We start from the raw sequence: 10448 nt of genomic DNA on the forward strand, positions 1-10448 counted from the left end.
TGTCAGAAAAAAGTGGTTTTGAGGCTTCAGTCTAGAATTTATGTCTCTTGAAATAGGAATGTCTAATGATCGTGCCACTGCACTTCAGCCTGGGCGACAGAGCAAGACCCTATCTCAAAAACAAAAAAACAGGAATGCCTAAAACCACCAGAATGGTCCTAGGGAGCAAACAAGATTTTCCAAACTGGACCTTGAGTGCTATGGGGTCACTGGCTCTGCATTTGCCACGACAGCCTGCGGATCTGTGATCTTCCCTGGAATATAAGAAAAAAAAGGCCGGGCGTGGTGGTTCACACCTGTAACCCCAGCACAGTGGGAGGCTGAGGCGGGCAAATCACTCGAGGTCAGGAATTCAAGACCAGCCTGGCCAACATGGTGAAACCCCGTCTCTACTAAAAATACAAAAATTAGCCGGGCGTAGTGGCGGACACCTGTAATCCCGGCTACTTAGGAGGCTGAGGCAGGAGAATCGCTTGAACCCGGGAGGGGGAGGTTGCAGTCAGCTGAGACTGCGCCATTGAACTCCAGCCTGGGCAACAAGAGCAAAACTCCGTCTCGGAAAAAAAAATAAATAAATAAAATAAGATAAAATATCAGTACTCTTTTCACCTAGTCATCCCAAACCGACCTCTTCAATCCCATATTACCCTCTACTATCATGGTAACCTCACCTTTGGTGACAGACTAGCTGTGTGACCCCAGGCAAATGACTTATCTCAGTGCCACCACCTGTTGGAAGGGGCTGGTAATAGCATCTGCTTCATACAAACGTGTTTTCAGGATGGATCTGCATATAAGCGCTAAACACACGGTAACTGGTTGTCAGATTCAATCCCAGGACGCTTCCATTTGCGGATCTCACGGCCCGGAGGACCTGGGCCGCCTCACAACTGGGCAGCCCCGCTCACCGACACAAAGCTCACAACCGCGCCCAATAGGGAATCGGCCCTGCGGCCCTCCTGTCACTTGCCCCCAACTATCAAAGTCCACGGCGGAGCTGGAGGCAGATCCCGCCCTTGCTGGGCTGGGCAAGAAACTGAAACTTGGAGAATGCACTGCAGGCGCCGCACGTCTCGGGCAGGTTTAAAATCCGATCTAAAATCGGAAGCAGGTACCGCGAACCCGGCCCCAAGCGCTGCTCTGGGATGTCCAGCCGCAGAAGAGAGCCCAAAGCACAGCAGGGGGTCTCCGAGGGACTCGGGGTTTCAGAATCGCCCGGCTCTTGGGCCCTCCCCCAGGGCGCTCGCGCAGTCGCGAGGCCGCGTCGCGGACTGCATCTCCCAGCAGGCCCCGCGCCGCAGGCCACGCGGCGCCACTAACTGGGCGGGCGGCTACCTCCCTATCCTCTCCGAGATGCCGAGGAGGCCGCAGGGGCGAGTAGGACCATCTTTAGCCAGCCCAGAGTACCCGAAGCGGGTGGGGCCTGGCTTGGGGAAGGATTCATCGGGGGAAGCTTATTAACAATTCAGATTTCCAGGCCTCGCCCCGACACGGACGCACTGGAGAGCGCGTGGCCCTGGGATCTGCGTTTTCGCAAGCCCTCCGGAGTAATTCTAACCCAGGTTGCCCGCCAGTCACAACCGCCTCGGGCTTGTTTTCTTCCTTTGGATCCAGCGGCCCTGCCCCAGCCACTCCCAGAATCTCAGGACGCGCCCCGTGGCCCCGCTTCTCGTCTCCAATTGGTCTCTCGCTCGTCCCGCCCCCGCAGGCAAATCTTCCCTTCTCATTGGTAGGTGGTGAGTGTGTGGCGAACCCTGACCCAATGGGTGCTGTAATTCGCAAAACGTGACCCGGAAGTTGGTCACGAGCATGCGCCGTGGGCTTGTGGACGCCTAACTCCCGCGCTGAGACTTCCGGCGTGGGAGCAGAGGTCTGGGTCCTGCGTGGGTATCCTGTAGGGTGAGAAGCGCGGCGCTCGGTTCCTGTCTCGGGGAAGTCCTGGCACGGACGGGCTACGGGGTCGGCGTGGCGGCGCCTGGGACCTACTGAGGCCTAGGCGCCGGAGCCGTCCGCGCCTGGGCTGGAGCGGGGCTCCTTGGCGTGGACTGGGAGCCTCCGGCCCTGGGCTGCAGCCGGCGCCGTCTATCCTTACACGGGTTCAGGGCGCCTTCGTAGGCGGGCACGGCTGGTTTCGGGCTAAGGCGCTCTGGAGACCCGACGATGGCGTCGGGCCCGAGCCCCCAGGAACGGGAAGGGCTCCTGATAGTGAAGCTGGAGGAGGACTGCGCCTGGAGCCAGGAGCTGCCCCCGCCTGACCCAGGGCCGAGCCCCGAGGCCTCCCACTTGCGCTTCAGACGGTTCCGCTTCCAAGAGGCAGCTGGTCCTCGCGAAGCCCTCAGCCGGCTCCAGGAGCTTTGCCATGGGTGGCTTCGGCCTGAGATGCGCACGAAAGAGCAGATCTTGGAGCTGCTGGTGCTGGAGCAGTTCCTGACCATCCTGCCCCAGGAGATCCAGAGCAGGGTGCAGGAGCTGCATCCGGAGAGCGGCGAAGAAGCGGTGACCCTTGTGGAGGATATGCAGAGAGAGCTTGGGAGACTGAGACAACAGGTGAGAGAGAGAGCGAGCTGTTTTATCTGTGGTTTGTTTAGCCCCGAGGACTGGGACATTGCCCCCCCGGTCGAATTCAAGTAAATTGCCCTGAGTAGACCTTACATGGGGAAGAACACTCGTCCTCCATATTTTCCCCAAATGAACAGAAAGCAGTGAAGAGTGCCCTGTTTCCACGCGGCGGCAGTGTCCCTGGAACAGTTAGTGTTAGCCGTGGAGTTAGATCGCCAGCATTCAAATCCTCAATCTGCTAGTACTAGCTTTGTTACTTTGCCAAGTTACTTGATGTCTTTCGGCCTGTTTTCCTACTCGTAAAATGAGAATATTAACATACTTTATAGGGCTTACAGGAAGAGCAGCGTGTAAAGTTGTGATAACACTGCTAGCTTATAATGAGTGCTTAGTACTTGTTAGCTGTTGTTATATTAGGGTCTACGGTCTGGTCTTCTGCAAAGCTGGGCCTCCGTTAATTGTGAACTTTGAAAGATAATTTGGCACCGAGGCCCTGAGGTCATTGGCCCCCAGGGCTACCCCAATTTAGCTTATCCTATAGTGAGGAATAGAAGCACCTAGGAAAGGTGGGGAGAGCAAAAGGGAGTGAGGTGTATCTTAAGAGCTGTGTGGGGAAGGTGTGCTCTGGGAGTGGGCCCTTTCCCTAACCCCTCGCCCTGCACAGGGGATCAAAAAAGCCTTTAGTGTAAACCATTTTTCTGTTGCCTGGGCCCTAAGGGATGGCCTGAGGTTCTCTGTTGAAGGCTTGCTCTCAGTATCCTATACTAATTTCCCTTCCCTTTGGGCCCTGTTGTGATGATGAGTGATGTGAGTTGGTTCCCAGGTCACAAACCATGGGCGGGGAACAGAAGTGCTTTTGGAGGAGCCTTTGCCTCTGGAAACAGCACGAGAGTCACCGAGCTTCAAGCTGGAGCCAATGGAGACTGAGCGAAGCCCTGGCCCCAGGCTGCAGGAGCTGCTAGGCCCCAGCCCCCAAAGGGACCCCCAGGCTGTAAAGGAGAGGGGTGAGGCACAGTTATCTGGGCAGGTGGGAGGGAGGAGGGGCTTGGGGGTTGCCCCCGACACAAGCAGGATGTCGCATTGGTGCGAAGGAGAAGGAATTGCTGAAGTTAAGGTTCACACGTGGAATGAAAGACCTGCAGTTGGTGGTGTGGGTTCTCCTGGGGCTGGGGGAAGGGAAGGGAGTCTCAGTGGAGCCCTTTTTTATGTAGAACAGAGGCGATTTAGAACCACTTGAATGGTGAGGGGTTTGGAGTGCTACTCTTGGTATTCCTTCCCTCTAACCCTGTCATTTTGGATATCAGTTTATTAGGCCTTTGGGCAGTTTAGTGTCATCCCCAAAAGCAGAGACTGGGTGTTGGGGAATGGATACTGTGTTTTAATAATCCTTGGGTTGCCAAGAGTTAGGAATGCCATTCTCATTATAATTTCTGTCACCTTCAGCATTATCTGCTCCCTGGCTTTCTCTTTTTCCTCCTGAAGGGAACATGGAAGACAAGGAGATGACTGGGCCCCAGGTGATGTGGAAGTTTCCATTGTCTTCCCCCAGCACCCTTCCTCTGCTGAGTGTTGGGGGTGGGGGGTTCTCCACGTGGAAGGTCCTTTCTCCCTTACCACAGTGTCTCCCCCACTGCTTTTGTCTCTTTCACACCTCACTTGTAGACCTGACACCCTTCTTCCCCATGACGTGTGCTTGGCATCCCTGGATTTTGCCCCTTTAACCCATGATTCTGCTTGAATTGTTCTTGGTGCATCAGGGGCTAAAGGAGATCTTGTGCTGTTTCAGTTGCCTGAGAGCTTAGAGGACGTGGCAATGTACATCTCCCAGGAGGAGTGGGGGCATCAGGATCCTAGTAAGAGGGCCCTCTCCAGGGACACGGTGCAGGAGAGTTATGAGAATGTGGACTCACTGGGTAAGGACTTCTTTTCCAGGGATGATGACTGCGCCATTTCTGACCAGGGTTCTGCCCCTTATTCATTCACCTCCTGGACACAGACTCTGAGTTTTGCCAAGAAGCCTCCACAGGAGACTTCCCTTTGTCTAAAGTTCCCTGTATGAGAGTCATGCATCTGCCAAGTGGCACAGTTGGCACAGGCAGCACTGGACTGGAATCCCAGCTGCCAGAGCCTAAGGCGAGTCTGAGCCATATGGACTTCCCAGGGCAGAGCAAATCCAATGCAGTGACAACCTGCCAGCGTCACACACATGCAGTGTCCCAGGATGCTGGGGGGGCTCTAAATGGTTAATTCCTTGCAATTTTGAGATGCTTATTCTTCTGAGCTTGCCAGTGTTTCCTGTGCTCCATTACTGTTTCTGGGCTCATCCCCAAAGACAAAAATTTCAGGGGTAGTGGGATCAGCATTCCAACCTATCATCTCTCACAGACCATAAAAATTCAGAAAGCGGGGAGGGTCTTGTGGAAATTTGGAAACAATGTATAGCTCTAAATCATAAATTAGGATGCACCTATGTCTTGTACTGTTACTCAGAGTTTTAAAATTATGCCTGCGGAATATGACACACTGACATATGGTTGGATTTAGGTGGAGGATATGCTGGTATGTATTATACAATTCCCTCAACTTTCCTGTATGTATGAGAAATTCTTTTAATGAAAAGTTGGGGGAAGTCTTAAGACTGTGTATACATTATGATTATACCTATGTTGAAACACACCAGTAGAAAGACTCACTGCAGGCTGGGCATGGTGGCGCCTGTAATCCCAGCACTTAGGGAGGCTGAGATGGAAGGAGTGCTTGATCCCAGGAGTTCAAGACCAGCCTGGGCAATGTAGGGAGACCCTGTATCTTTAAAAAAAAAAAAAAAAAAAAAAAAGGTATCCTGGTGTGGTAGTGTGTACTTTTGTAGTCCCAGTTACTCAGGAGGCTGAGGGGAAAATCACCTGAGCCCGGTAGGTCAAGACTGCAGTGAACTATGATGATGCCACTGCACCTCAGCCTAGGTGAGAGTGAGACTCTGTTTCAAAACAAACAAAAAAGACACTGCACATTGTTTCCATATATCAGGTTTGCCTAAAAAGTATCATGATTATACATTTGTTGACACTAATTCTGCAAACGCGGTCTCGGCTCACCATAACCTCTGCCTCCCAGGTTCAAGTGATTCTCCTGCCTCAGCCTCCCAAGTAGCTGGGATTACAGGCATGCGCCACCATGCCTGGCTAATTTTTTGTATTTTTAGTAGAGACAGTTTCTCCATGTTGGTCAGGCTGGTCTTGAACTCCTGATCTCAGGTGATCCACCCACCTCGGCCTCCCAAAGTGCTGGGATTATAGGCGCGAGCCACCGCACCCGGCCTTTTTATTTTTTTCTTTTTTTTTTTTTTTGAGTGATGAGTCTCACTCTGTTGCCCAGGCTCCTCTCGAACTTCTGGGCTCAAGCAATCTTCCTGGCTCAGCCTGTGTGCCACTGTACCAGTTTCCATATTACTTTTCACGGCTGTGATGTCCAAAGTTGAACATGGCCCTTTTAGTGAGAGATTGCTAAATAGCAAAAGATCACATTACAGCTTGTTGGAATTAAACTTCTGTTGGAGTCCATGTTTGCTGGAGGTGGAGGTTTTTGTTTTTCTTTTTGGCACAGCACAGAAATGGCACTTGTGGGTTTTAATCTCATGGTCCTCTTAGAGCCCTGGGTCCTTTTCTCATTGTCTATTATGTTATATTTTCTTTCCCTGGAGTTGCCTAGTCAAATTAGTTCTATTTTGTATTTATATGTAGAGACAAGGTTCTTTTATGATATTAAATGGATTATTCAAGGAACTGACCATGTTCATTTTATAGTTGTTTTAATTACAGTAGTGTACATTCTCATTGCAAAAAAATATTCCAGCTGGGCGCGGTGGCTCACGCCTGTAATCCCAGCACTTTGGGAGACCAAGGTGGGCGGATCACGAGGTCAGGAGATCGAGACCATCCTGGCTAACATGGTGAAACCCTGTCTCTACTAAAAATACAAAAAATTAGCTGGGCGTGATGGCAGGCGCCTGTAGTCCCAGCTAGTCGGGAGGCTGAGGCAGGAGAATGGCGTGATCCCAGAAGGCAGAGCTTGCAGTGAGCCAAGATCGTACCACTGCACTCCAGCCTGGGTGACAGAGCGAGACTCCGTCTCAAAAAAAAAAAAAAAAAAAAAAAATTTGGCTGGGCTTGGTGGCTCACACCTGTAATCTCAGCATTTTGGGAGGCCGAGGCAGGCAGATCACTTGAAGTCAGGAGTTGGAGACCAGCCTGGCCAACATGGTGAAACTCCGTCTCTACTAAAAATCCAAAAATTAGCCGTGTGTGGTGGTGCATGCCTGTAATCCCAGCTACTTGGGAGGCTGAGGCAGAACAATTTCTTGAACCTCGGAGGCAGAGGTTGCAGTGAGCTGAGATGATGCCACTGCACTCCCGCTTGGGCGACAGAGTGAGACTCTGTCTCAATAAAAATTGTCTCCCTCCCCTAATTTCTTTCTCTAGAGGTATCCACTGGGGTCAGTTTGTGTATATTCCAAGTAACTGCTGTCAGATTTATGGAGCATTCTGTATCTATCCACTGAGGGCAGGGAACAAGACTATCTTTGTTTCCCTACCCTGGTAGAGGAAAGTGGCAATACAGAAATCTGTTTCTTTTATTGTGAACAGAGTCTCACATTCCCAGTCAGGAGGTCCCAGGCACCCAGGTGGGACAAGGAGGAAAGCTATGGGATCCCAGTGTCCAGAGCTGCAAGGAAGGCCTGAGCCCCAGAGGCGCAGCTCCAGGTAAGGAATGAAGATGAGTGGCCTGCCCAGAAGCAGCAAGGTTCTCGCAGTTAAGAGTGAGGCATGATTTTGTTTTGTTTTGCTTTGAGATGGAGTTTCATTTTTGTTGCCCAGGCTGGAGTGCAGTGGTGCGATCTTCGCTCACCACAACCTCCGCTTCCCGGGTTCAAGCGATTCTCCTGCCTCACCCTCCCAAGTAGCTGGGATTACAGGCATGCACCACCACGCCCTGCTAATTTTTTGTATTTTTAGTAGAGTTGGGGTTTCTCCATGTTGGTCAGGCTGGTCTCCAACTCCTGACCTCAGGTGATCCACCCGCCTCAGCCTCCCAAAGTGATGGGATTACAAGCGTGAGCCACCATGCCCAGCAGAGTGAGGCATTTGAGGATTTGGGTGCAGGGCCAGCCCACCACAGCTGCCAGAGAGGTACATTATGTCCTTTCCCCCTGCCATTCTCCATCCCAGTGAGGCAAGTGAGGAACCCAGGGTGCAGAGTTCAAGGAGGTTCTTACTCTTGAGCTCACTTGTCCCACCCTAGTCTCAGCCCTGCTCCATCCCACCCATTCCTGAGGGGCAGAAGCGAGAGGCTCAGCTGGAAAGGAAAATTGTAAGACTGGTCTTGGCTCTGATTCCTTGATCAGTGGCCCCACCCTTTATTCTGATGCTTCTCCAGAGTGTTTTACCTTTAGGAGAGGATGGGAGACTGAGGTAGAAGCAGCCCTTCTGGGCCGCTGACCTAACAGGCAGCAGCAGACAGGTGGGATTTTCTTTTCTCCAGCATAGAAATAATATACGGGTTTGGTGTCTCTCTTTCTACCAGGAGAAGAGAAATTTGAGAACCTGGAAGAAGGTGTTCCGTCTGTGTCCTCTGAGAACACCCACCCTCAGGTGCTGCTTCCTGACCAGGCCAGAGGAGAGGTGCCCTGGAGTCCTGAGCTGGGAAGACCTCGTGACCGGCAGCAAGGGGATTGGGCGCCTCCCCCAGAGGGTGGAATGGAGCAGGCCTTGGCAGGAGCCTCAAGTGGCAGAGAACTGGGGCAACCGAAGGAACTGCAGCCGAAGAAACTCCATTTATGTCCCTTGTGTGGCAAAAATTTCTCTAACAACTCAAACCTAATTAGGCACCAGAGAATACATGCAGCTGAAAGACTGTGTATGGGTGTGGACTGCAGTGAAATCTTTGGTGGGAACCCACGTTTCCTGTCACTACACAGAGCACACCTGGGAGAGGAGGCCCACAAGTGCCTTGAATGTGGGAAATGCTTCAGTCAGAACACCCATCTGACTCGCCACCAGCGCACCCACACGGGCGAGAAGCCCTATCAGTGCAACATTTGTGGAAAATGTTTCTCCTGCAACTCCAACCTCCACAGGCACCAGAGAACACACACAGGGGAGAAGCCCTACAAGTGCCCTGAGTGTGGGGAGATCTTTGCTCACAGTTCCAACCTCCTTCGGCACCAGAGAATTCACACCGGAGAGCGACCTTATAAGTGTCCCGAGTGTGGGAAAAGTTTCTCTCGGAGTTCACACCTTGTCATTCACGAAAGAACTCATGAGAGAGAGAGACTTTACCCCTTCTCTGAGTGTGGGGAAGCCGTGAGTAATAGCACCCCCTTTCTTACAAACCATGGAGCCCACAAGGCGGAGAAGAAGCTCTTTGAATGTTTGACTTGTGGGAAAAGCTTCCGGCAGGGCATGCACCTCACCAGACATCAGAGAACACACACAGGAGAGAAACCGTATAAATGTACCCTTTGTGGGGAAAACTTCTCTCATAGATCCAACTTAATCAGGCACCAGAGAATCCACACAGGAGAAAAACCCTATACCTGTCATGAGTGTGGAGACAGTTTTTCACACAGCTCCAATCGGATTCGCCACCTGAGAACGCATACAGGAGAGAGACCCTATAAATGTTCTGAATGTGGAGAAAGCTTCTCTCGGAGTTCCCGTCTTATGAGTCATCAGAGAACTCACACGGGTTAGTAACAGTGGGGTTTCTCTTTGCCCCAGGTGAGGTGGCATATTCAGAGGAGCCTGTTGGCAAGAGCTAGTATTCCCTGCCCAGCCAACCAAATGACCTCTGCATTCTTCAGGTAATTGGGGCTCATTGAGAGGGAAGTGCAGAGGCAGCAGAGGATTGGCATAAAACTGAAAAGGAGTTCCGTCTGCATGAGAAAGGATAGCAAGTCTCTGAGGTGACCTCAGGGTGGAATTCTCTGTTAAGTCCACCCTGCCCCAGGGTGCTCCTACCCTCTTGGTCTTTTTAGCCAAGGTGTGATTTAGGCACCTGACTGTCCCGTTTACCTTAACAACTTTGGGAATCCATGTGATGATTTTGATACTTCTTCCTCATTTGGGACATTCAGCAGGAGCATTTGGGCTTCTGGGGCCCCTGAGACCAAAGAAGAGGGGCCAAGTGCCCTGGGAAATCAGCTGAAGGTCAACAAGAGACTGGTTGTGAGTTGCACCTGTCCTGAAGGCCCCAGTTGGGAAGCCATGGGCAGTCCAGATCAAGCCACGAAGTGCCCTATGACGGCCTAACAGGAGTGCCCATTGGCAGATCACATATGTAAATGTGACCTCAGACAAAAAGGAACCAGAGGACTAAGGGCAATAATAAGGTGGAATTTGCAGGTCAGCCCAGGAATTGGCAGAGGAAGTGGTTGTCTGATAACCCTTTGTGGAGAATGCGATTCCCCACCTGTGTGAGAAAAATAAACAGCTCTGGAGTCGTGTTCCTGACTCCAGAGGAACAAGAGTGTTCTAGAAAAGAGATTCCCTGGAAAATTGAAAATGTGGATCCTAGGGGGGAAATTAGGGATTGTGTCTTTCCCTGTTGAAAATGTTTGGATAGGAATAAATATCTTCAGGAAACATACATGTGTGTGAGTCTTCATTGAAAGTTGCTGTCTAGAACCCCGAGTGTTGATCTCTCTCCCCTCTGCCTTGGTCAGAGGCCCTGCTTTCTCATAGACTTACTGGGTTGGTCAGGAAGATTCTGACAAGGCAGCAGACAGGGAGAGGCAGGTGAGGGCCTGGCAGCCTTCAGGCTGGGACTGCCATGTGGTAACAAAGGATCAAGCCAAATGGCTGCTGGGGTGATGCTGTCATAGGGTCTCTAGA

General features: G+C 51.7%; 1 protein-coding gene across 3 annotated transcripts; it reads left to right on the top strand.

Annotated features, from left to right (window-relative positions):
• Nucleotides 1–1411: 1411 nt before the first annotated feature.
• Nucleotides 1412–10199, top strand: LOC105467871 (zinc finger protein 263). Of its 3 annotated transcripts, none has more exons than XM_011717661.2 (6): nucleotides 1412–2547; nucleotides 3383–3563; nucleotides 4042–4076; nucleotides 4346–4472; nucleotides 7203–7319; nucleotides 8140–10199. In XM_011717661.2, exons 1-6 carry the CDS (start codon nucleotides 2161–2163, stop codon nucleotides 9306–9308), a joined length of 2016 nt encoding a protein of 671 aa, XP_011715963.2. In that variant the 5' UTR covers nucleotides 1412–2160; the 3' UTR covers nucleotides 9309–10199. The 3 variants fall into 3 exon arrangements, with proteins under 3 accessions (XP_011715963.2, XP_011715965.2, XP_011715962.2); XM_011717660.2 differs by having other exon boundaries at nucleotides 1414–2547; nucleotides 4003–4076; XM_011717663.2 differs by lacking the exons at nucleotides 3383–3563; nucleotides 4042–4076.
• Nucleotides 10200–10448: the final 249 nt, after the last annotated feature.

The sequence above is a fragment of the Macaca nemestrina genome, chromosome 18 (assembly GCF_043159975.1).
Source record: "Macaca nemestrina isolate mMacNem1 chromosome 18, mMacNem.hap1, whole genome shotgun sequence".
Lineage (NCBI taxonomy): Eukaryota > Metazoa > Chordata > Mammalia > Primates > Cercopithecidae > Macaca > Macaca nemestrina.

What these genes read in the sequence shown, in the direction of transcription:
- LOC105467871 (XM_011717660.2), top strand. Translation starts at nt 2,161, where the DNA reads ATGGCGTCGGGCCCGAGCCCCCAGGAACGGGAAGGGCTCCTGATAGTG. An exon ending in CCAGGCTGTAAAGGAGAGGG is followed by an intron (nt 3,564 to 4,002) that starts GTGAGGCACAGT and finishes TGTCACCTTCAG; the next exon opens with CATTATCTGCTCCCTGGCTT. An exon ending in AGGAGATGACTGGGCCCCAG is followed by an intron (nt 4,077 to 4,345) that starts GTGATGTGGAAG and finishes GTGCTGTTTCAG; the next exon opens with TTGCCTGAGAGCTTAGAGGA.